The following is a 27,729-nucleotide window of genomic DNA, read 5'->3' on the forward strand; positions in this document are numbered from 1 at the left end:
GAACGTTCACACACCCAACGATCCAGCAATTACATTCGTTGAGAAATACCTAGAAAAACTTAAATACCTACCAGAAGATGCACAGAAATGTTCCCAAAAACATGATTCATCATAGTAAAGAACATCCCAAATGCATATCCAACAGAATGGATATACAAACTGCGGTATATACACTCAAATGAATGAGCTACAGTTACACAAAATATGGATAAATCTTAGCAATATAATGCTGCATGAAAAAAAAAATCAGTCCCCAAAGATTTTTTAAGTTTCTAAAACAAACCCCCAATACTCCCCCCAATGTTAACAAAGTTAACAGCTCTGATATAATTTAATAGTTTTTAATATACTCACAAGTATGTGCAACCATCACTAGTCAATTTTAGAACATCTACTTTTCCTCAAAAAGACATTCTTACTTCTCTCCCCCCCTGCAACCAACAATCTACTTCCTTTCTCTATAGATTTTCTTATTCCGGATATTTCAAATAAAATATGTGGTCTTTTGTGATTGACTTCTTTTACTTAGCATATTTTCAAGGTTCATCCACTTTGTAGCATACATCAGTACACCTCATTCCTTTTGATGCACTCAGGCTTTTTAGGAATACTTATAAATGAGATGAAAGTATATAAAATGGAAAGCCAAAGACTGAATGCTGAAATCTGAATGATGGTTATAACAGGCATGGAGAAGTAAGGGAGATCAAAAGGATAAATGTAAGCTATTCTATGGTTCTAGCTTTTGTAGTGGGTTCACTTGTTAATTACTAAAAATAAATAAATAAAAGGGCCATGCTGGACCAATGATGAGAGTGTCTTAATCCAAGGATTAGAATTAATTTAATTATATGAACTAGAGGTACAAAAGAATAAAGGAACAAGTTTAATAAAGTTGACTATATAATTTCTGTTCTTCAAATGATATCATAAAGAGTAAAAAGACAAATTACAAAGAATATATTTGAAAAATATATGACTGATACACAAAAGTCCAAAATATATGAAGAACTCCTATGAATCACTAAAACAAAGAATAACATAAAAATGGTCAAAAGACTAAAGAGGCATTTCACAGATGAGGAAGTAAAAATGTTCTTCCTCATTAGTAATTAGGCAAATGCCTGACCAAGCTTTTAACTTAAGTCAGGCCATATCCTTCCACTTCCTATTTCAGTTGGAGTAAAAGCTAAAGTCCATTCAGAGGTCTCAAAACCCTCTGAGATTTGGTCACCTCTCTTCCCTTGTCTTCTACTACTGTCCATTCCCTGGCTCATTCTGCTCCAGCCACTGCTGCTTCTGAAATGTTCTTGGACAAATCAGAAATGCTCCCCCTCAGGGCTTTTGCATTTATTGTTTCCTCTGCCTGAAATGCTCTTCCCCAAGATAATAACTAGTATGTAGTGCCCTTTCTATTAGGTTTTTGTGCAAATGTCACTTTTTCAATGAAGCCTTTCCTGACCTACTGAAATTGCTACCTACTCTCATCCCTGAACTTCCTACTCCTCATCCAGGCTTTATCCTTTTGTTTCCATAGCCCTTAATCACCATCTGATTATTATTATTTTTTTTAAAGATTTTACTCATTTATTTGACAGAGATAGAGACAGCCAGCAAGAGAGGGAACACAAGCAGGGGGAGTGGGAGAGGAAGAAGCAGGCTCACAGCAGAGGAGCCTGATGTGGGGCTCGATTCCATAACGCCGGGACCACGCCCTGAGCCGAAGGCAGACATTCAACCGCTGTGCCACCCAGGCACCCCACCATCTGATTATTTTACCAATTTGTTTTTTAATTCCCTTTCTCCCCTTTCTCCTAACCCTCACACACTACAACGGAGGGCCCCAGAAAGGTCTGTTCTGTGTTCTGTCTCCAGAGAAGAGAGTCTGGCACACATAGCAGGGACTCAACAAATATTTGAGAATAACATACATATTAAAATCATGAGATACCACTACTTACATATTCAAGTAGCAGAAACTGAAAAGCCTGATAATATCAATTAATGATGAGGATAAAGAGCTTTGGGAACTCATAGTACTGGTTAAAATGGTACAAGCACCTGGGAAAACAATTCAGCATGACCTAGTTAAGGTACCTCTGTGAGTAGGCTCCACAACCAAGAAATTCTACCCATATCCAAGACAATCTCTCTGTATATTTCTAAGTGAGAAGTCCCAAGAATATTCACAAAGACACTGTTTTTAGAACAGACATGTGATATAACTACAGTGGAATTCTGTGTAATAGTGAAAATCAAAAGACCATATCCTTACATATTGATATGGATAACTTTCAAAAACAGAACGTTAATAGCACAAAGCAAGCAGCAGAAGAATACAGAGAGGATAGTTTTCATAAAGGTCAAAATTAACAAAACTGTTTAGGGATATATGTATATGTGGTAAAATGATTATATAGAAAAAGAGAATGATTAACATGAAATTTAGTTTCAGTTTCTTCTGGTAGAGGAAGGAAGAGGGTGTAACTGGGGAGTCTCATAGGTGACTGCAGGCATTGGTAAAGTTCTCTCCTAAGCTGAGTACACAGGTGTTCATTTTATTATTTTTCTTTAAACTGTATAACTCACTGTGTTTGCCTTTTGTATCTTTTCTTGTCCCCCAGCCCCGATGGTAAAGAAAAAAAAAAAGTAATGCTTACTCTTTGACAACTGTTTGCAAAAATGGCTTTCACCTGCCTTCTGTCATGTACTCCCCATCCAAATAATAAATACTTGAACCCAGATTTTCTGATAGCAAGCCCTCTATGCTCTTTTCATAATCACAGTAAACTATTAATGCTATCTCAAATTTCATTGTAAGCAGGTCCCAATCTACACACTGTTTGAAAAATCCACCTATAAATTGGTGGCTTGAAACTAAGCCTGTTTTCCTCCCTGGAAGAGTTTCTGACCACAGAAGCTATTAATATATAAGGACTCTTTGAGGCTGGGGTCCAACCAAAATGGCATTTCTAAGTCAATTAAAGAAAAAAACTTTGTATTATAAAAAGAAAAGGAAATGAAAAATATATTAACCTCCCTAGCATTTCAGTATTTAACAACTTTTCAAGCTAGAGTTTTCTTGCCACAATCTAAGTATTTTCTTCCACATTTACTGGAGTTTATATATAAGTAAACTATACATTCTGACTACTTCTATAAAGATGTCACAAATCACTATTAGGAGAGCAATAACCTGCCCACCTTTTTCCTGTTATGGTAGATAAAAAAATGATAAGGTTTCTGTAGGACACTGGAGTAAATGGAGGAGGCAACCAGAGAAGGAAACCAACCTGAGGGCTCTGGTTGGCCTAAGGGCCAACGGGATCAATATATTGGTGGGGAATCTCTGACAGACTATCATTTTAGGTTTACTTTTTCAACTTTTCCAGCATTTGTAATTAACTCAGAGCTGATTTCATTGACAATGTTCTCTACTGCAACATTAAAAAAATTACAGAATGAGAATAATATAGAATGAAAGTAACATTAAAACTCAGGATTTCGGGGTGCCTGGGTGGCACAGCGGTTAAGCGTCTGCCTTCGGCTCAGGGTGTGATCCTGGCGTTGTGTGATTGAGCCCCACATCAGGCTCTTCCGCTATGAGCCTGCTTCTTCCTCTCCCACTCCCCCTGCTTGTGTTCCTTCTCTCCCTGGCTGTCTCTATTTCTGTCAAATAAATAAATAAAATCTTTAAAAAAACCCCAAAAAAACGAAACAAAAAAAACCAAAACTCAGGATTTCAATATTCCCACAGCTTATAAGTAAGCACTGTTTCTATTCTTTGGGATTCTCTGCTGACAGAATCTACTGACGGAATCTGTAACAGGCCAAGCATTCTTAGGTCCCAAGAGACAGAATTTTGGAATACCAACTAATAAGATGTACATCCCCAGAAGCCTGTAGTGTTCAACATTGTGCAAAATGCTTTCTTGCCTTTTCTGTTTGCTTGTTAACCTCCAGAACAGCTTATTAATCAGAAGAGAGCCCTCTCTGACACTGTCACAGGGGTGACCCTGGCTATACAACAGAATGTTCCCACACCCTGAGAAGTCTGCAATAAGCACATACTGGATGATCCCCAGTAAGTGCTTATTGTTTTTTTATAAAATTTATAAAATTTCTCAAAATTCTCAAGTAAAATTCACTGAACATCTTTATGTATCTTTGTGCACACAACAGTAAACATATGCAGATTGAGAAAAGCACTAAATGAAGACACTGGACCCAGACTCAATTAGTAGTCCAGGGAAAATACTCTAATGGGTACAAATAACTATTAGGAGAGCAACAGACACATCAAGGTTTGAATCACAGTTCTTCTAGCTCCTAGCTTTGTGATCTTGAGTAAGTCTGTGCCTCGGTTTTTCTTCTATACAGTGGTCTAATAACCACTTTACAGAATTGTTGGAAGAATTTAATGTAAAATTTTTTTTTAAAGATTTTATTTATTAATTTGACATAGAGAGACAGCCAGCGAGAGAGGGAACACAAGCAGGGAGTGGGAGAGGAAGAAGCAGGCTCCCAGCGGAGGAGCCTGATGTGGGGCTTGATCCCAGAATGCTGGGATCACACCCTGAGTCGAAGGCAGACGCTTATGACTGCGCCACCCAGGCGCCCCTAATGTAAAATTTTTTGCAAAGCACCTAGCACAGTTTCTGATAGGGCACAGGCATCCAATAGGTGCAAATTTCTCCTCCCACCCCTAAAGAACATTTTAAAATGTAATTCTTCTGGATCAAAATTATGCATCCAAATAAATTACTTTAAACATTTTTTAAATCTCCCTATACTTCTAAGAAGGGAGCAATGGGAACCGAAAATGAAATGTATTTTATGACAATCTAAGCAGAAATGCTTAGGAAAATCTTGGTTAAGTCCTTTGCAGACAGAATTCCCTATTTCACACGAGCCAATTCTTAGGGAAGCATATGCCATCAAAGTACATGCTCTGACTTACCACTAAGGCATATTATTCCAAACACCAAAGGGAACTCACCCAGGTCAAATTACTGGCACTCATCTTTTGGCATACATAGGATCAGGCTATTCCAAGCTATGCCAAATAATTTTACAGATACAGGTTTTCCATGTCACTGAATGAGCATATTAAGCTAAGGACACATCTCTTGACAGTCCATTTGATGAGTGCTATCCCACACACCCTCAAAGAAGATTACTCTAATGGAGGAAAGTACCCCTACAACCTCTTCCTCTAATAGATTACATCAGGAAAACAATGTCAATGTGAAATGAATAATACAGAGCCCTTCCCACATGAAGTAGGCAGATTCAGCCTGCCTAGCCACCAGTTCAAGCCACAGACATTTTACTGGCTTTATCCTGGACCTCATAGCTGAAAATTATCATTGCATTATAGTGAGTGAACATTTGTCTATAATGGTCTAACCAAAAGGGCACTGAGAAAGGCTGGCAAATGTTTCAGAGAACAAGGATATGGCATACGCTCTCAGAGTGGGATTAAGTTTTGCATCAAACCAAAGATCTGCAGAAAGTACTTATGCCCTTTCCTTTACGTGGCTTCAAAACTTGAACCTACTGCAGAAGCTAGATTTGATTTTATGTAAAATGTTATCAGCATTTCTTTTTTTTTTTTTTTTAACTAAAACCTGTATCTGCAGTTTTTTTATTTGGGAAAGAGAGAGAGAGCGTGTGCACACAGGAGCAGGGGGAGGGGCAGAGGGAGAGAATCTTCAAGCAGACTCCACAAGGAGTGTGGAGCCCAACGCAGTGCTCGATCCCATGACCCATGAGATCATGACCTGAGCTGAAACCAAGAGTCAGGACACCTAACCAACTGAGCCACCCAGGTACCTCTGTTATCAGCATTTCTGAGGCACCCTGATAAATTAAAAAATGTTTCCCAGTTAGCACCATGAATTAACAGAACTACTTCAAGATATATGATAAAAGACATGAAGATGTTCTGTTATGAATTTACCCTAAGAAAATCCAATATAAGGTTATTGTGTTATCCACAATAGCAAAACACTAGAAAGAGCCTAAAACACAACATCAGGGAAGTGATCCATAATTTATAAATCAGAAACACAAAGGAATGTGATCCAGGCATAATGATTATAAAGATCATTTAGAAACATGTAAAAATAAGTATGAGAAATTAAGTAAGAAGGAGAACTCAAAATGGGGGGGTCTAATTAATTATATCTGCTTGTAGAAGGTAATGTATAGTTAAAATATGAAAGCAAACCAAGTAACCATCAATGGATAAATGGATAAGTAAAATGTGGGGTATGTAATAAAATATTATTCAGGTTTAAAAAGGACGGAAATTCTGACATATGTTACAACATGGATGAATCTTGAGGACATTATGCTAACTGAAGTAAGCCAATCACAAAAAGACAAATATTGTATGACTTCACTTACAAGGTACTTAGCGTGGTGAAAATCAGAGATAGAAAGCTGAATGGTGGTTGCCAAGGGCAAGGGAGAGGGGGAATGCAGAGTTGCTGTTTAATGGATATAGTTTCAGTTTTGCAAAGATGAAAAACAGTTCTAGAGATGGATGGTGGTAATGGTTGCACAACAACATAAATATACTTAATACCACTGAACTGTGTACACTTAAAAAATGGTTAGGATGGTGTTATATGTATTTAATCATAATAAAAAAATCAGGAAAAAAATCTATGTGTACAAGTAGTAAATTTAAGATCATATGATTTTCCAGTTTTTGGAAAAAAAAGAACAATAATGAAACTGCTCAATGTAAGTAGTCTGAGTGGATTCTGTCAAAATAATATATGGAACATGGGTGAGAAAAATGATGGTTTGCTAGCCAGGCAGTTAGCTTATAGAATGATGACATGGGACAACCTCAAATAGAACAGGCAAAAGTTCTGCTTTAGAGACCAAAGAATTCACAACTTCAAACAAATCAGCATGGCTGTGGGAAAATAATACATGAAACAAGCTCACTCTTCTTGAACTGACTTCAGGCAGATTATAAATTTATGGTAAAGGCAAAAAAAAAGTACTACTGCCTGAAAATAGTGGCTACAGATGCAAACAGTACAACTGATGGGATATATGGGCAAAAAAAGAAGGACTGATTAAAAAAAATCATCCTAGATGTTTGCAACCATCCTAAGACAACAGACCAATTAACCTGAAACTTCAAAACATATGGAAATTTTAGCACTGTGACTGTGAACTTTCTGTCACTGTGACTGGTATAAAGATGTCCTCAACTTCTGCTTTAGATTTTTTTTTTTAAAGATTTTATTTATTTATTCGACAGAGATAGAGACAGCCAGTGAGAGAGGGAACACAAGCAGGGGGGAGTGGGAGAGGAAGAAGCAGGCTCACAGCGGAGGAGCCTGATGGGGCTCGATCCCATAACACCGGGATCACGCCCTGAGCTGAAGGCAGACGCTTAACCGCTGTGCCACCCAGGTGCCCCTGCTTTAGATTTTTTTTTTAAGCTTTTTGGAAAGCTCTTTTAAATTAAGTCTTAATATTATTAAGAAAGAAAATAATTTTTAAAATAATCCCGGAAATTTGGGAGACATTTACTGGCAACTCTATGGAGAAAATGTACTAGCAATGCTTTCAGATAACCCTAGCTGCTTGATTCAAAAAAAATTTTTTTTTTTGCACAGTAAAAAATTTCAGTTTATTACCTTACAAAACTCTTATAGTCAACCTGTTAACTGGATGATTCAAGAAGGAGCACACACCTAAGTTTTAAATTTCTAGCCATTTACTAGCTGCATACAAGATAAGAGAGTGCACTGCAAACTCATTTCTATCCTATCATCAAAATACAAAGCATACTGTAAATTCTTTAGCTTATTTTAAGGTTCAGGTTTTCCATTTAATGCTCTCCTCTCCAATCAACTCAAAACTTTAAACATCTGGTTATTTTTAAAAGCTCTTACCAAAAAAACATTTTTGTGAATGCATTTCAAATATATTTCAAATATATCCATAAGGTGGATACCCTGACAATAAATGGAAATACTGATATAGCCAAAAGTAAATAGTGAACAGGTTTTGAGATGTCTGAAAATTAAAATGTTTGAAACTGGGCTGCCTAGCAGAAAGAATGCCCAACCGATTCAAAAGCACTTTTTTTCTGAATAGAGAATAAATAATACAATGTCCATAGACACATATCATTAATGTGTCTCTGTGTTTAAGCTTCCCAGTGGGACACTGAACAGGAATGAAGGTGGAATAAAGGGGAAAAAAGGAAGGACAAAGGACATAGCAAACAGCAGAATGAACACAGAATCACAACTGTAAAGAGCAGAAGAAAGAGCAAGCTGAGTAAGGAAGAGCTGCAACTGTACCTCCTGCCTCAGTGAGCTGGCTTAGACAGCAGGAGGAGACCTCGCTGCTTCTCTAGCTTCCATGCCTCCTTTGAAAAAGTATCCTACAGCTCTAGGCTCCCAACAAGAGCTCCCCCAAGACAGTCACAGTCTCACTACTATTAAAGCTTTAAGACAGGGGCACCTGGATGGCTCAGTCAGCTGAGTGTCTGCCTTTGGCTCAGGTCATGATCCCGGGGTCCTGGGACTGAGCCCTGCATCAGGCTCCTTATTCAGCGGGGAGCCTGCTTCTCCCTCTCTACCTTTTCCCCCTCCCCGCCCTGCTCCTGTGCTCTCTGTCAAATAAATAAACAAAATCTTAAAAAAAAAAAAAAGTAAATAAACCTTTAAGACCATCAGCACTAATCTCATCATGCCCTTCAACCCTATTTAAAACTGTCACAGGAAGTCTACAACTTCCAAATCATTCTTCTAATAAGGTGATAAACATTCCCATTTCTCACTTCTTCAGCAATGAAACCCTTCTACAAGTCATGAACATATTCATTAATATTAACAGAATCCTCTTCATTCACCTGCTAGTCTGAGTCTCACTGAAACCTGGTTCTCCCCTGGGGCCTATATTTCTATATTCTTTTTAGGTGGTTAATTTTTCTCTCCCATAGTTTGTCTTTCTTACTACTCATTGCCACCTTCAGTCCATTGGCTGGCCCTTCTTCCTAAAGCCCCCAACTTTGAATATCATGTTATGAGACCATACCACCTAAAAGCCCTTCTTTCCAAAAAGCTTAAAAAAAAAATCTAAAGCAAAACTTGAGGATATCTTTATACCAATCACAGTGTCAGGAAGTTCACAGTCACAGTGCTAAAATTCCCATATGTTTTGAAGTTTCAGGTTAATTGGTCTGCTGTCTTAGGATGGTTGCAAACATCTAGGATGATTTTTTTAAATCATCTACATTGTCTGATTGTAATGACTACAGTCTCTCCTCTCATTTCTTAAAGAACTAAGCCCTTGGCTCACTTATGCTCTTTCCATTACAAGCCCTGTCATAATTCTTGATGATTGCAGTATGTACACAGTTGATCCTTCTAACATCCTAGGCCTCCCAGTTCACGGATCTCCTCTTCTCCTATCACTCTATACTCCATCTCATCTTAGAAACTCACTCCCAGAATCATAACTAGATCATGTCATAACCCAAAATTGCAGTCCCATCATAATCTTAATTTCAAGTATCCTATTCCCCAAACACTAGCTCCAATCTTTCCATTTTTTTCTAATATCCCAAGCCTAATCTTATGTCTCACAGGGACCTGCAATCCAACAATTCTCTCACCTCTTCCCCATCCCTCACGCTCAATGTGCCCTCATTTTCCTCCTAACCCAACATAGATACCTTGGTCCATCATTACAATCAACCCCTTGCATATAACCTTGCCCCTCTCTTGCTTGGTCATAGTTGACAAATCTTCTAAACTGGATTAATCCAACTCTCTCCTTACTCCATTGTTGCACATCATTAAATGTGGCTGAATAAAAATATAATTATGTTGATTCATCTAACTTTACAAGACCATGAGCTACAAGTGCACCCTTATTGCTGCTCAGCGATACTATTAAATCTCCCACTTCACCACTCTCCTGAACAGCTATTTCATATCTTATTTTTTTTTCAAATCTCTACCTCCTCCCTCATTCCTGCTCTCAGCTGATGACCTTCCTGTTTCACTAATACAAGCAAACAGAAGAGTACTACAAGCTCTCACTACCGCTTTTATCCATTATCCTGTGACCATATTCGTTGCCTTCTCTCCTGTTACAATGAAATGCCATGTGAATGGACCAAAAGCCACTTCCTCCACTTGTGTAAAAATATTTCAACTCCTTTTGCCTACTTTAGAACACAGTTATCATCATAGAATCATCATTTCTTCTCATCTCTGGTAGATCATTCCCAGAAGCATGTTGTTATTTCCCCCATATGAAAGAAAAATGCTCTCTTGATCTCACTTTCTCCTCCAGTTTCTTTCCCATTCCTGTGACCCATTATAGGAAAATGCCTCAAGATCTGTCCATCCATTAGTGCATGGTAACTCAAGAAAGGGGTGGATGCTAACTAATAGATGCAGAAGGAATGACAGAAAATCAGCATTTTGCAATGAATGGTATAACTTGACTCGAGCAAGGATCATCAAAGAATGCCAATGGCATCAGAAAAAATGTTGGGAAAGAGGATATTTACACACCCCACTCACTAATTAACTCACCAATTACCAAAAACAAAATGTGTCTTTAGTGGAAAAATAGTCAGACACCTTCTTAACTGAGTGAGCAAAATTAACAGCACAAATAATGGGACAAACTGGCAAAAGGGACTTTGTGATGTGAGGCAATGGGAAATACGCAACATTGTTTATGGAGAATTCTTGCCAAAAACATTTTATCAGAATTAACTGTGAGGGAACAATCAGACAAATTCAGATTGTGGATATTCTATAAGCCACTACAGTAGACACTATAAAGCTGACTGACACTGGACCATGAAAGAACTATAAAGAGTATTATGGGAATGAGCAAGACATTTATTTTTGTATCAATATTAAATTCCCTTAGTGTGATTAACAACACTGCACTTATATAGATGACTGTCTTTGTATTTGGAAGTTACATGTTAAAGTACTTTTTAGGGATGAAGTGTCACAATGCCTGCAACTTCTGAGCAAATATTTTAGAAAAAGGAGTTGTCTGTACTTGTCTCCAATTCCACTCCTCATTCTCTCTTGAACCCATATTAACCTTATCCCTTCTATTCCACCAAAACAGTTCAAAATCACTGATGATCTGATGATCTCCACACCAGTTATTCTTAGCCTGTATTTTATTGACCTATCTTCTCACTGAAATGCTTTCTTCACACTTGGCTCTCTGGATATCCTATAGCGCTGAATTTCCTCCTGTAGCTTTGGTAGTTTCTTCCCAGCCCTTTGGATAATACATGTTTTCCTCAACTTGTAAATGCTGGAGTGCTCCAGGGATCAGTTTTTGAACCTTTTTTCTTTTCTACCTATATTCACTCTTTTGGTGTTCTTTACCTTCCAGAGACCTAGACAATGAAGATCCCCAAATTTAGATCTCCAGTTCTGAGCTCTCTCCTGAACTCTAAATTGTAGATCCAAATGTCTCCTTGATGTGCCTATTTTGATATCTAATAGGCATCTTAAAATTAGCATGTGTCCAAAAGAGAATTTTTGAGGTTCCTTTGCAAACCTATTCCACCCACAATCTACGTTATCTTAAGTGTACTGCAATAGCCCCGTGACTGATTTCTTCTTTTTTGTCCTTACCTCCTACCTTAATCTACTCTCAAGACAGCAGCCAGGGTGATCCTGTTTTGAGCTGATCAGATCAGCTCAAAATGCCAATGGCTTCTTACCTCACCCAGAGAAAAAGTTCAAATCTTTAAAATAACCTAAAAGACCTTCATGATCTGGCTTCATGTTACTGCTCTAACCTCATCTATCATTCTTTCCTCCACTCACTCACTCCCGTCACACTGTTCTCTCTGCCATTCCTTAAACAGGATGAACTACAGCTTCAGGGCCATGTATTTACTATTTCCTCTGCTCTCACACTCTTCTCTACATGTCTCACTCCCTGACCTCTACTAGTTTCTGCTTAAATATTTTTTTTATTAGATTCATCTGTCTCCCCTTCAACTGAGCATAAGATATATGAGGTCAAGGATTTATATTTTCTTCACACTGTGTCTAGAACAGTTCCTGGCATTACGAGGTGCCTGATAAGTATTTAAAGGAAAGTTGGGTTACTGATGGATGTTGAGGAAAAAAAAGACCAGATAACCTTTTCACTGGCATCTATTAAACCAAAGATAACTAAGAAAAAGAGGACTTTTATCATATCTAGTCTCTTTAAAAATTATAAGCAAAGAAACATGTCATTATTTGTTCATATTCAGGATGGAATTTCAAAGATATTATTTATAATATCTTGTATTATCTACAATAAAAAATTAATTTGAACTATTAATGTAAGAGAAGTTATTTAATATATGAGATAAAACTGAATATCCTTTATCTGTATGTATGTTACAAATTCCCTGAAGAGGCACATTCACTGATGAAGGCCCAACATGCATCACCTTACTATGTATCAAACTGAGTCAGCCAGGAGACCTTTTCAGCAACACACTGAGATGGAAAATATTACTCTACTAACATCAAAATACTGAATTAGAACTTTATTTAAAATCTCATAATTCAACATTTTTACTTATTTATAATCCGAACTAATGTGATTTCATGATAACACTCCTATAAAGAACTAGAATATCAATAGAAAGACTAGCTTATTCTAGCTTTTACACTTATGTACCTGTTATCTGCCTCCTTTAATACTCTACCTTTAAGGAATTAAATTCCTGATGTTACTATGGTATATAATCCAATGTAAAAAGACAGGAAGTTTAAATAGTCTAAACTAAAATTCCTTTTAAAAACCAAACCAAAGTATATTCCAACAAGTGTTAGTGATTAAGGGTAGTTATTTTTCTGAAGAGCTTAATATTTTGGAAATCAAGCCACAGAAAAACTGATGAACGATACAGTATAATCTCATAGTGACCCTTTGTGGTTTACTGAAGTATAGCATCATAAAAGTCCTGAGGTTCAGGATAACTGTTACTGGGAATACACATTTTGTCAGACACAAATCCACCAAAATACACATATGACATGAATAATGCTCTGGCTTATTAGGAACCTTTATAAATATCTCAGATTCAGCAAGAAAGGTATTATCAGTGCCATCTTCCAGACAAACTGAGATCCTGAAAGATTAGCTCATTTATGTCATTTAACATGTGTAGTATATAAAAGACATTTACGTGCACACATGCACATACATACTTGTGTGCATGTATATACAAAATTCGCAGATAGTGAAACCTTAACTGAGGCCTTCAAAAACACTATGGCAAGACTTACAAAACACATATATTTCAGAATATCAATTTTCCTCTATTCAATTAGCAGTGAAAAAAAGAAATACCCAGTATTGATTGTAAGTCCACAAAACTGGCACTTCTACCTATTGCTGAAGGCATTATAAGCTAGTACAACCCTTTTGGAAAGCAATTTGGCACTAATCTCAAGACACAAAAAGTGTTCGTGCTTTTCCCTAGTAATTCCATTTCTGGGAAGCTATCCTATGAAAATATTTCAAAATATGGAAAAAGCTATAGATTATTTGTAACATCCTAGATGCTTGGCATCTGAGATTTAACATTTGAGGTTTTAACATTGGTAGTTTTAACAGCTGGTGAGAGAACCACAGGTTGATCCACAGCATATGTCAAGTTGCTCTGTGAATGAGGAAGTCACATAACTAACTACTGAGTGAGGCTGACTGCTAGCATTAGCTTTTCCCTGTGGTCTGACTGCTCTCTACATGCACCGACATTTCTAAAATGGAGAAGGGAGAGGATAGACATCTTTGTTAAAAAAAATTGTTTAAAAGTAAAAGGCCCTAAAATAGCAAGTCAATTACTGGCTGGTGATGAATGTGAAGAGTCTAAGAAAATACTGGTATTTGTGGGTTTGGAATCGCTAATGGCCTTTAGTCACATTTCTTCCCAATGCCATAAATCTATGGCAATGAAAGATTAAAAACATGATTAAGTATTCAACAACAGAGAAATGATAAATTAAATCAATCCTACTAATCATTCAGTGGCTAAATTAGGGTAGTGGAATTACAGATGATAATTTTTCATTTTCAAAATATTTTCTGCAACAATAATATTATATCTGGAAATTAAAGTCAAGATAAAAATGTACTGCTAAATAGAAAAGGGAACAGTTCACAATTCATATCATGAGGTCAGCATTACCCTGACACCAAAAACCAAGGACACTGCAAAACACAAAAACTATAGACAAATACTCATCATTTAACACAGGTGGAAAAATCTTTAACAAAATATTACTAAATTGAATCTAGGAATATATAAAAAAGACCATGACCAAATGAGGTTTATCCCAGGAAAACTATATTGCTTATATCTTCCAGTTATAAATACAAGTATAACTATCACTTACTTTGTATTTTCCCTATATAACTGTATTAACATAGACAAAGGTTTGATATGGTCCACTTGACAAAGCTGAAATATTTGCTATAAAACTTCTCCATCAAGTTTATTATAAATCTGCCTCCTCAGTCAATTGAATACTTCGATTTAAAGTGTTTATTTAAAGGTGGTTCAGTTAGTTGGGCATCTGTCTTTGGCTGAGGTCATGATCCCAGGGTCCTGGGATCAAGCCCTGTGTCAGGCTCTCTGTTCAGTGCGGAGGCCTGCTTCTCCCTCTCCCTCTGCCTGCTACTCCCCCTGCTTGTGTGCGCACGCTCTCTCTCTCTCTCTGTCAAATAAATAATCTCTTCTTTTTTTGTGTGTTCATTTAAAATATCTTCATTTGGGGGTACCTGAGTGGCTAAGTCAGTTAAGCGTCCGACTCTTGGTTTTGGCTCAGGTCATGATCTAAATCATGGAACTGAGCCCTGCTGTGGCTTCGTACTGAGCAGGGAGGCTGCTTGAGATTTTTGCTCTCCCTCTTCCTTTCCCTCTCCACCCACCAGCACGCACGTGCACTCCGTCTCCCTCTCTCTCAAAAATAAATAAATCTTTAAAAAAAAACTTCATTCAATGAGCTCATTCTAAGATTAAACTGCAATTATAACATACTTGACTTAAAAGACAGAATTCAACATTCCTTGGAATCATAAAGTAAAGGACCTCAAGTAAAATACTGCTTCACAAACATCCCTGAGTGGTATGGTAATACCACCATATTGTGAGACTTACTGCAAAGGGCACCCAACCCCTGAAAGCAGCCTCTTTGACTTTCTGCTGGACAATTCTAATGAAGAGAATTCCTCTTTATATTACATGAACTCTACTTTCCTTCAACTGTGAGTTACTGGCAAAAATACTGAATTCTGATGTAGTAAGAGTAATGAAGTCTTCATTAATATATTCATTCTGCAAGTACCTGATAATAACTAGTGAGTCACTTTTTAGACTTTTCCTCTCCAGGCTAAACTGAGTTCTCCCAACCATTGTTCAGATGATACTACTACCAATTTCATTTTTTCTTACCACCACTTCCTGCAAAGGACAAACATTTAAAACAAGTGGGCTACAACACAGTACCACCTTCCTACAGGAATATGCAGGAGATGAGTCTACCCTAGGAAATCTATTACAATAGACAATCAACTCTCAAATATCAAAATACGCCCCAAAATAAAAATCTATGCAAACATTTTATTCCCAGTGAAAAGACATACTAGTTGTAAGAAACGGATATAACTATATATAGAACACTTAACTTTTAAGCAATGATATTCCTGCAAGTTGTTAGTATTCTTTCATTTAGAGCTGAATTGTGGCAAAAGAACTGAATCCTTGTCAAAAATTCTACCTAGCTTTAAAAGATACACATGTATGTTGTACACCGGCAACTAATGTAACACCACGTTATCTATACTGAAATTCAAAAAAAAGATACACATGTATGTAAACAGCAGTAATCTGCAAAACCAATATTGGTTCCAAGAGTACATGCTGCTTTGCTCAGGTTGCTGAAAAAAAATGGGTATGCTAGAAAACAATCCTCATTTACATTAGTTTTTATCTTTGCTTAGCTTTGACATGGTTTTAATTTAATTAGTATTGTACTACTCTAAAAAAATTTTGTGGTGCCTTTCGAGGCAGTTATAAAAATCACTTATGATGCTGTACTTCTTTGACTCTTCACAGCAAACTGAGATGGAAAACTATGTATTACATATTTTGTGCTAGTGAAACCTTGCTAATTAAGGTCTAGTAGGAGTTATGGGAGAAAAGTTCACTTATGAATCACACATTTTAAAAAGTTTAATGATCTTAGAATGCATGGTGCCTGGGTTCAAGTTGGTATATCTTGAGAATACTGGAATCAAACCTAGGAAAGATCTACCTTCATAAATGGACAGAAATAATTTGTAGTTAGTAAATCAAAGAAACCAATCAGGAAAAAACTGGCAAGAGTCTAGAACACGAGTCCTTAAGTGAATTAAATGATGTATGCAAATACCATGTTAACTTCCACACAAAAACATTCCTGGCAAATGAGACTTTTTTAGGCTTATGTTTCCAAGAGTTAATGTTCTTTTCCTTCATATCTAAAATGCACTCAACATCCTGAAATGAAGAAAAATAAGTGAACAGTTAATGAGTATCTAATTCTTACCTGGAACCCACTTAATTTCCATTTCCATATCATTTTCTTTGCCTTTCTTTTCTTTTTCTTGAATAACCTGCAAGAGCTGCCTATATTTAGCAATTTGTTCTTCATCATCCTTCTGACTTTTCTTTGTTTTCCCATCTTCTTCCACACTGACTTTATCATCACCTAATAAAAAAATCAACTTCATTTAATACACAGAAATAATTGACTTTTAAATCCAGTACTTAAATCTCACAATCACTATAGCACCTTCTAAAAAACGTTGTCAGATAAAATGCAACAACAGAATATCAAAATCAGACAAACTTCTTAATATTAAATGAATTAGATGAAAGCATTTAGTCTTGTTTATAATAAAATTCACTTGCAATATAAGTTAGCACTGTCTAAGCAGTATATTGGGAATTTCCCTTTTTATTAAAATTCATGTTTCAAAATAACTTTATAGACATGCAACATCCTTGGACTTTCTCTTCCCTATAAACAAGACAGCAGAGAGAGCATTTTATCCCTCTGTATGTCCTCCGCCATCTGCACACTGGCTTTAAAAATGTTATGGTCACTAAAAGGAGACTGAATATTGTTGGGATGCATTTCATACATGGATTTAACTGTTTATGCTGAAGAGACAGATAAAGGAAGCTCCCTGAAATCCAAAACAATGAGTCTTTCCCATTTGATGGTGAATAAAAGTATGCTTATTCTCAGGATCTCAATAATACACTGAGAATAAAAGTGAATAAATAAGAAATTAATCCAACTAATATCCCTGTGTGGAAAAATATCCACATTTCCATTTCCTACTTTTATAAAAATAATTAAATACAAAGGAACAATATAAAATTCATGGACAACAAATACCAAAGAACGGTAACACGTGAAAAGTTTGTTTGCTCTGTATTTCCACTGTAATTTTCCAAGTCAAAAACATAAATTGAGAACCTGGGTTTTAATGCAAAACATACAGACTTATTGAATTGACTAAATGTCCCTGGTAAAGGAAAATTTAGAAGCAGCATAAGGAAGACCCTCTCTTCTATAAGCTATGGTTAACTGGTCACTAAAAATGTTTAACATCATTAAGCATTTAGCTGTCAAACATCAACGTTAAGATTGTCCTCACATTTTTAAAAAGGTGCCATGGAAAAAGCACTGGTTAAGTAAATGTTTTCATAGTTTTTTTCTCTAAATGAATAAAAAAATAGTCCAGAACATTCTTTCCATCCTATCACACTTTTATATTTTCACTCAAACAGCTGAAATTCATTTTTTTCCTGTTTGTGCTTTGTGCCACAAAAATAATGTTGGATGGAATTCTGTCATGTATCCCGTAATTCAATGGATAAAACATCAGGAACACATTAACAAAATGGCAATGTATTTCTTTCTATTAAAAGCTTACTTCTGAAAACATAATTAGAAGCAAGCTCCTTCCAGGTTGAAATTTTAGTGGTAAGTCTCTGATGGCCTACTTTAAATTGATTTTTTCCAGTACTAAAATTTTATTTTCTGAAGCTCTAAAATATGGGATAACTCATGTATGTCTGTTTTTTCCAATTCAAGGACGATACTTTGTGAAAGCTTTAATACTATATAAGGAATGAAAAAAAAAAAATAATCCAATAGTAAGAAGCCCTGCAATGATCTTTTATAAACACCAGGAACATCTAGTAACTCTAAGGCATTCAAATATTCTAATGTATCTATCAGAGGTACTAAATTACAGATTAAAGTAAACTGGCAATCAATTAAAATACTGAAGAAAAATGCATGCTTTAAAAACTTAATGAGTAGTATATTTCAAACAAAAAGCCATTAATTCTTAAAGTTCTAGAAATAAAAACATATGATATGGAGTAGTATGCTAAGCACTTTATGAACATTAACTCAATCTTTCCAACCATCAGCCAAGTACTATTATTATTCTCATTTCACAGCTATGAAAAGGGCTTAGGAAACCTAACCTATATAACTCTACTATGTGGTAAACTCAGGATTTGAAACCAGACGGCCCAAGATCTTAAGAATATATTGACAAATTAATACATTTTTGCCCAAATGCCAATAATGTCATTTTAAAATCTAGGTCAGTTCTCCCAAACCAATCAAAGAAAACTGTTAACATACAGCCAATCTTCACAAGTATACATGTTCTCTTCTTTCCTTTAACCTAGAGCTGCTAATGAAGAAAAACTATCCAGAATTTTTAGAAAGTGCTAAATGACCATATAGGCATATGAATAAAAAGAACATACAGATAAATCAGTATATATATTTCAAAGGCTATTTGAAAAAGGGCTTAGCTTTTCTGGGCACACTAGAAATAAAATGGTCACTCAATTGTTAGAAAGCCAAAATGTTAACAGCAACAGCCACTGAGGCCTTAAAAAAATGAGAAGGCTTTTGTGCCCAACATAACTACCCTTGCAAATCATACTTTTTCAAAGACTATTAAATACCTAAGAAATTATGTGGTTTTATTAATATGAGATGTCTGAAAAAAGAAACTAGAGTGATTAAGCATGATTTTCCATTCCATGTGTACAGCATAGTTCAAGAGCGGCACTTTATGAAAAACTCAGAAAAATGATACAGTATCTTCAGTAGTCTAAGGAAATGATGACAGGCCAACCACAGGACCTAAGAAAGTTAAGGGTTAATGGTGCTATGTTAATACTAAAGAAGAATTTTATTTGACATTCAGGTCATAAAAATAACACACATGCAAAAGGAAAACCAAAAGACAGCTATGAAAAATATTAAGCTATAAATAAAAACAAGAATATTCACCACTGCTAATTTAAAATACTTACACCTGTGCTTAACATTTGTGGTATCTGTTGTCAGCACTAAACCCCTTACACAATTTTGTGTGACTGGGAATTCTATTAAATAAGACAAATGAAGATGTGAATATATCAGGGAGGTAGCAACAACCAAAAACTGATAAGAAATTACAATCAAGCAACCATTTCCAAACAGAGCCAGACTACGGAGAGGGAAAAAGATGTTTTTTTGGTTCTATTTTTAAAAAATGAGTTATTTTAGGAAAATAGCATATACAACTAGAAAACACCATCGATCATTTCAATCATCAAAACAAATTTTTAAATAAAACACAGATAATTTGAGAACTTCTGCTTCCATTCATGGCAAGCTAGATACTTCAGACCAACCTTTTCACCAAGGATATCAAATTGGATGAAATATTTTTAAAGTCTTCAGTGGCTTTAAAAAAAGAAAAGGAAGCTTCAAAGAACTGACAAATTAGTAAAAAATTACCAAGTCAAAATCAAGAAGGGAGGACCAGGGAGTTGATCCCGTATTCAAGATTTATTTTTCCCTGATCCACAGAAGAAACAGCTATGAAACTAAACTAGTTTTGGCAGCCTGGCAGGGCCAAGAGGACAAATGGTACCAGAGAAGAGGAGATTATTTCAACTACTATGTCCACTTTAAGCAAGGACCCAGAGGGATATACAGTTAGGGTAGAAGCCAACCAGAAGTAAATGAGCCCATGAAGAGTTGTATCACCCACAAAGTCCAAGGAACCTGAAGTCTTAAAACTTGGAGAAATGTAGTCCTAGAATGACCAGAGTAAATGAAAGTTCTCTCTGATTAGATACTCTCCATCTCACCTATCAGATTAGTATACAAAGTTAACCACATATACAAATAAACAAAGAAGAAATATCTTGTAACAAAAATGAACCCAAAAAAACTTAAATTACTGAAATTATCAGACATAGACTAAAATACATGCTTACACCATTTATAAGCATTGAAAATAATCTGCAATGAATAGAAAATTATAAAAAGTGATATTGCTGATCGACAAATAGCCAAATAGGACTTTGAGAAGTGAAAAATACAATAACCAAAATTAGGAACTCAATGGATAGGTCTATCAACAGATTCATCACTGCTGAAAAGCAAATTAGTGAACGGGAAGATAGGTCAGAAGAAAATATCCAAAACACAGCAGAGGGAGACAACAGATTAAGAAATATATGAGAGTAGCAAGATGGAAGTTACAGTGGAAAGAAATAACATATATACTTAATTGGAATCCCAGAAGGACAGGTTAGAAGAAATACCTGATTAGATAATGGCTGAGAAATTTCCAAAACTGATGAAAGATACCATGAACAAATGCAAGAAACCCAACAAACCCCAAGCATGCAAATAAAAAGCAATCTACTGTTCACAGTAAAAATGCAGAAAGACCAAAAAAAAAAAAGACAAAAAAAAAGACAAGAAAAATTTAAAAGCAGTCAAAGAAAAAAGAAATCCAGATAATCTTCAAAAGACTGACAAAAACAGTCAAGGAAAAAAAATTATAGACAATCTTCAAAAGACTGAAAAAAAGACAACTGATTTCTCAAAAACAACAATGAAAGTTCAAGTCTGTAGGATATTATCATTAGTGTGGGGATGGAGAGGACTTCCCATCTACATTTTTTTTTTTTTTTTTTTTTTTACCGGTGAAAGTATCTTTCATAAATGAAAGCAAAATAAGGACATTTTTATACTAAAACTCAAGAGTGTGTGACACCAGCAAATACTACCAGAATTTATCAAGGACATACATAAGATAAAAGGAAAATGATCCTAGACAGAAGTGTGAGATTTAAAAAAGAATAAGGAGCAAAGAAAGTGGAGAAAATGTGGGTAAATGGAAATAAGGGCAGTTTAAATATTAATAGCTCACAGGACTTACATAAAAATAGAATTACTATACACAGGATAGCATGAGAGTTGTTTCAAGATCCCTATATCGGGGGCGCCTGGGTGGCACAGCGGTTAAGCGTCTGCCTTCGGCTCAGGGCGTGATCCCGGCGTTATGGGATCGAGCCCCACATCAGGCTCCTCTGCTGTGAGCCTGCTTCTTCCTCTCCCTCTCCCCCTGCGTGTGTTCTCTCTCTCGCTGGCTGTCTCTATCTCTGTCGAATAAATAAATAAAATCTTTAAAAAAAAAAAAAAGATCCCTATATCCTCTAGGAGGGTAAAAATATTAATTACCATTAGACCTTAGTAAATTAAGAATGCAAGTCATAATTTCTAGGAAAATCACTAAATGAACAGAAACAGTCTACTTTCTAAACTATATGAAGAGAAAATGAATATAAAAAATATTCAATCAATTGGGGTGCTTGGGTGGCACAGCTGGTTAAGCATTCAGCTTTTGGTTTCAGCTCAGGTCATGATCTCAGGGTTGTGATCTTAGGATGCTGAGCTGAAGCCCTGCATTGGGCTCTGCACAGAGTCTGCTGGGGATTCTCGCTCCCCCTTCCTCTGCCCCTCCCCACTTGTGCTCTCTATCTAAAATAAATAAATAAATAAATCTTTGAAGCTCTTAGTTTAAAAAAAAAAGGGGGGGTGGGGAACAGAGCATTTTACTAGTTTGTTAAGAGACTGCAAAACTATATGAATCAGGACAAATCGAAAAGGCCAGGCTTTTTTTGTTTGGTAGTAGCTTTAAACAAAATGTTCATGGTTAAAGAAATTCAGGTTAAAAAAATACCTCTAAATAAAAAATTTCAAATACGATTTGTAGGTGTATATAATACTATACATGGGAGTATGCTTTGCAGACAGCTTAAGAATTAGCTTGGCACTCCCTTTTAGGCTACCGCCAAGACAAATTTCCATTAACAAGTCTAGATTAGGCATCTAAATGCTTACAAATGTAAAACATCAAAAGATTGACAAGTACCTTGTAGGTCCTCTTCTATCTCCTCTTCATCCTCACTAGAGGAAGCTAAGTAGGCTTGAAAATCCATGTCCAAAAGCTCTTCCTTTTTAAACTTCCTGTTGAGTGTTGTAATTCTTTCATGATCAGTCTCATCCCAAGTGATCTCCACCTTTCACCAATAAAACAAACAAATAAAAATAGAAGTGTCAGTAACTCTCACTCACAGAATATTTATCACTAATGTGGATGTAAGCTAAAAAAGACATGGTAAAACAAGTAATAAATGACATGAATAAAAAGTACTTTACTTATGAGGAGGAACCATTTCCATTAACCTGTATCTTTTTCCTCCTAACTCTCTGCTATATGCAAGCTACTCTAATACCAGAAGTAAAAATTCACCAGTGTGTCAATTAATTGTAGGGAAAAGAAAACACACTAGTGAAAAAGTTAACATTATGAATCGACAAAAACATGTTTTTCACCTGGAGTTCTAAGTATTTCAGGAGGTCTACAAACAACATGAAACCTATTACTAAAGCTTTCAACAGAATTTCAGTAGGGTCCTTTTTCTGAAAAAGATTAAGAGTCACTGATAAGAAAGGCATCTACTGGTTGGAAGTACAGTAAACCCCCATGACACAGAAATTCATCTATAACATGACTGGTTTGGCTCCTGCCCTCCATGTGGCCTCCATTCTCAGATAAGTGTCTTGTCAGAAGTTTTAGCTTCATCACAGGGTAGGTCCCCTATCCTCGTTTTTTTTCCCTCAGGCTAATCTCCTCAGGTCAGGACAACGAAATGGGTACCAATTAACCAAGAGATCTTTAAGACAGCCGTCACTACCTTAGAAGTTCTAATTAGTCAAATTATCCCTATTCTGATAATCTGCCTCAGTGATAACCATAAAACTACTGCTAGAACTGGGACATATGTGGATGGTACGGCTGGACCCTAGGAATTGCAAAAAGGCTGTCTGGACAGACTTGCCTTGGTCATTTTTCAGTCATGAAAATAACGTGACCTTATATTTTATGTTAGTGAATCTTTTAAATTTCACTTACTGCATCATGATGGGGTTTTACCATACTCAGTAACTAATCAAGGCCACACAGTACCCAACACAGCATGCAGGTGACAGATACAGTAGCTCTCTCTACCACCAGCCTACCCTCAGAAGAGCACTACGGTCTGTCACAGAAAAGGCAATGGGAAACCTGTGGGGTTCCTGCAGAGTCTGTGGACAGAAGGTTTTTTTGGGGGGCGGGGGGGGAGGAGAAGGTGGGCAGCTAAGCAACAAATTAATTCAATAGACATCTTTTGGCTGTTCATTATTAAACAATAATGTGACATCTAATAATCCTGAATTATTCTACTTCAATTGTCTTTACAATTTTGGATCATATCTGCAGAAAAATATGTTTTCCTATTTAAAATTTCTACTGGTTTTAACTGTGATTTGAGGTAATCTGTTACCGCCTTCCCCCACACCCTAGGATATTAATAACTGACATATTACTTATTAAAGAATCTAACTGAATATGTGGGAAAGATGGAGGAGAAAAAAAGAAACATTTGCAGGTAACTGACTCAAGCTTAAAGGCATAACAAAAATCTGAAAATAGGTTCAAACAGATGTGGTAGATAAAATGCAAATACACTTGTGTCTCACTTCTATTTGTATTTGTGCATTAAAATTTTGAGTACTTTCCATTTCTGAAGATGCTATAAGTAAATAATACACAAATTCTTTTCTGAAAGCAAGAGTCCAGCTATACGTTTTTAAAAGTTAAGAAATACCGTTGATGTTCCCATCGCAGCAGATGTGAAATATTTCGGTTTATATGCTGTTAAATCCACTTCTGAGGCTACGTCCTTGGGCTCATCATCAAAAGTAATATCGTCTGGTATAAACCTAAGAAACAAAGAAAAAATAAATTTATTTAAACATATGCTGTAGTGATAAACAACCAGAGTTTAGGTTCTCTTCTAATTAGTTATAGTTTATACATACATACCATATAAAAGTTTCTATAGAACACACATGTAGATGGGGCAAATAACGTTAGAAATAACCTTGGCACAAAAGTTCTGAAATTCATGAACTATAAATATGTAATTCCACTACATCTGAGTGAACTCTGTAGGTAGAAACGCTGTGTTCGGAGTTAGTTATGAGTCAGGTGCAAACACACATGGGGTCCCCCATGTTTCAAAAAGACCTAGACTCCTGATAGCACAGTCTTGGCTTGCTATATGATATTCTGAAGAACAAACAGAATTAGCAGTGGATAAGTGTTCTGAATGTAAAGTATCTGACACATAAGGTGTCACTGAAAATAAGGAAAAAGCTTAAGGTTGATCTTTAAGACTAAAAAATCTTTATAATCTTACAATATTTTTTCACAAATAATTAGCTACTAGATGTAAATTAGCCACTGTAATTGTCTGACAATGCATAGGCATCAGGCTAAAAAATGGGGGGGTGGGGAGCAGAGTTAAATAGCTCATGGTTAATATATTTAAGTTTTGTAATTTATACAGGAGATTTTGGTTCCACACACACAAAAAGCATATGCTCGATAACCCCCCAAAAATGATTTTAGGGGGAAAAACAGATAATTAAAGTTCATTAGGTTTACACAATATCCTCCAGCTATACTTTTGCAAAGACTTACCAGAAAAAAAATATCTGAACTCAGTATTTTTAAATGTTATTAATATGCATGCATTTATATCTTGGGGCAGATGAAAAAAAGTTTCTAGATAATTGGATGGCAGCAGAAAACTCAAATTTTCTTTTCTGATGTTATGTTTAACAAAATAAAACAGGGAATGTAAATTTTTTCCATGGTCATTGATCTTATTTTCTAGGCCTGCCAGAGCTTATTCTAACATTGCATGGAAATGTCCCAAAAAGGAAACAGAGAGAACAAAATGATCCTGAAAAGAACATGTTAACATGAATTCATGAAACCCAAAGAATTTGACATTCCAACAAATGTTTGGTACCTACTATTTAAACATTCAAGACAAGTACCTCCTATTGAAATTGTTAACAGAAAAGAGAAATACTTGTGTGATGAGATAACCCCTTCTTGTTATAAATGCAAGCATACTAAAATCTTACCTCAAATTATCAATTCAAAAATTTTTATTTGTATTTTTCTACCAGTCCGAGTGCCTTTGAAGTATGAAAGCCAGGGACTACGAAATGATGCATTTTTTCTTCCCGGAAATATTTCATTTTGTGAACAAAGCCTCTCATAAACCTGGATACAAAGAACTGATTTCTATTCAAAGTGTCATAGAAGAATGGTTTACTGGGTTCAAAAGCACTATGCTAATGATAAAATGGTATAGTAGTTCAGCTTCCCATTTCCTCAGAACTGACATTTACAGCCACCTAAGGTTTTTCAGCTTTGGGCCAATGAAACCTGCGCATGGGGTGAAAATAATGCCCAAGTCTGAAGACAATGCCAGCAGTACATCCATTCACTAAGCATTTAGAGCAGCACTGTCCAATGGAATTTTCTGTGATGATAGCAATGTTCTATATCTGCTTTGTCCAACATATGGCCAGTAAGTACTTCAAACGCGTCTAGTGATGAAGCAAATGAATGAATTTAAAATTTTTTAAATTTTTAATTAAATAGTCAGATATGACTAGTAGCTACTGTATTAGACAGCACAGGTCGAGAGGTACCAGTTTATTAGCAAATTCCTTTGCCCCCACCTCAATGCTTTTTTTAAAGTTAATTCACCTGGTTCCTAGTTCTAAAAGAGAGTTGCAAAGAAATATCACTGCATATAACCCATCCTAAAAACATAGCCCATATGTTTGAAATTTGGGAAATAAATGTGGGGTGACTCATACTCAATATTTTAGCTTTTTCTCATTATAGTTTTCTCTGTTAAGAGTATGTTCCATAGGACAGAGTTCACCTAAAGCAATAAATCCTCTTTCATAATATGAAACAACAGAAAATACCTGTCTAATAACTTACTTCCTACAATCACATTGTGGTACAAGATAAAATTGGTAAGACACATACTGGATTACCTTAAATCTATGAATGAACAACTGCTTTCGAATTCCAGGCCATCACAATCCTCATAAATTTTACCAGCTGTTTCAGGAGAATCACAGTCTACAACTGCATAATAGTACTTGAGTCGTTTGAATTGATAATCTCTCAATTTTTCTCTAGAAGTCCTAAAAGGTAGAAAACTCATTAAGTTTACCTATACAGTATCTTCCTTTAAAAAACAAATTAATTATTTCAAGAAAAATTTATTACAACCTGGCCTGCATTCCAATCCATCTTTCCTTCATGATTCTACTTTCATGGATATTAAATATTTAAGCTCAATTTACTATTCTGACAAACCACACTAGGTATTTTGATTGAAATTTAGCATCTAGAAAAGGAGAGTGTAAGAATCACATATGCTTACTCATAATTTTAACTCCTGAAAGGCATTTCTTTGTTTTGCTACCACATGTAGTCTCTCAAGTAAAACTCCTGAACAAGATCACTACATTATAAAATAAACATGCTAGGAAAAGCATTAGCTCTAAGTACAAAGAAATTTCTGATCTTGTAAAATGTTTATTCCAGATTTATGTGTTAAGTCTAAATGGTTATAAGTTTAATTTCATTTAATTACAACATATTCTTTGAGTGTCTTCATTGGCTGTCCTGCCACCAATCGAGTTAACCATTTTTATTACGTGCACCTATAGCACCACCTAGTGGTTTAAAAACTACCTTAAATGTTTTTCTATACATTATGATGATAAAAACTGTTATCATTATTTAATCCTCAAATTAAAAAAAATTATTTTGAAGGCAAACAGGGTTTCAATGCTACACATATGGAGAGAACATATCAGGAAAAAAACAAAACTTATTAAGAGCAAGGACGCTGAGAACCCTAAATCAGTCTAATTGTGAAATGTTTTTCAAAACTGCAATAATTGTTTTTGTGAATACAGAAATATGAATACACACACAAAAGGTTTGGAATAGTGTGCCACTTTCTAACAGACCTTAATCTGCTTTGCAACTTGTTTTAACCATGAATGGCAGGCACAACATAAACTTTAGTCCCATTAAAGTGACCAGAATTCTGAGTTAGTGACATGAACTTATGAGATTTAGTTTTGTTTTCTGTAACAGGTTAATACCAGTCCTTCTCAGGGGCATCTTCAGGAATACTTAATAACTCTACTGGTCCTTGAACTTGCTCTTCCTTCATCCTTTCCTTTCCAAACTCTGAAGGATATATCTAAACAGAAAAAAATAAGGTCAATGTACTTTATACTTTACTTTTCTTACAACATCCAGACCTGTCAAGGTAAGGAACTCTAAGAGTTACAACTGAACTCGATGAAAACAGCA

The 27,729-nt window shown here is 35.7% G+C and overlaps 1 protein-coding gene across 4 annotated transcripts in view; it reads right to left on the reverse strand.

Annotated features, from left to right (window-relative positions):
- ESF1 (ESF1 nucleolar pre-rRNA processing protein homolog) overlaps positions 1-27,729 on the reverse strand; it is a 63,365-nt gene that overhangs the window by 24,549 nt on the left and 11,087 nt on the right. For all 4 annotated transcript variants that reach the window (XM_034639768.1, XM_011223997.3, XM_011223996.3 and 1 more), the window contains 5 exons: positions 27,516-27,616; positions 26,388-26,540; positions 24,125-24,239; positions 22,345-22,492; positions 16,632-16,793 (listed from right to left, as the gene is read on the reverse strand). In XM_034639768.1, the coding sequence (XP_034495659.1) occupies positions 16,632-16,793; positions 22,345-22,492; positions 24,125-24,239; positions 26,388-26,540; positions 27,516-27,616 (679 nt within the window). The remainder of the gene's footprint in view (positions 1-16,631; positions 16,794-22,344; positions 22,493-24,124; positions 24,240-26,387; positions 26,541-27,515; positions 27,617-27,729) is intronic.

This window comes from Ailuropoda melanoleuca, chromosome 13, assembly GCF_002007445.2.
Source record: "Ailuropoda melanoleuca isolate Jingjing chromosome 13, ASM200744v2, whole genome shotgun sequence".
Classification (NCBI taxonomy): Eukaryota; Metazoa; Chordata; class Mammalia; order Carnivora; family Ursidae; genus Ailuropoda; species Ailuropoda melanoleuca.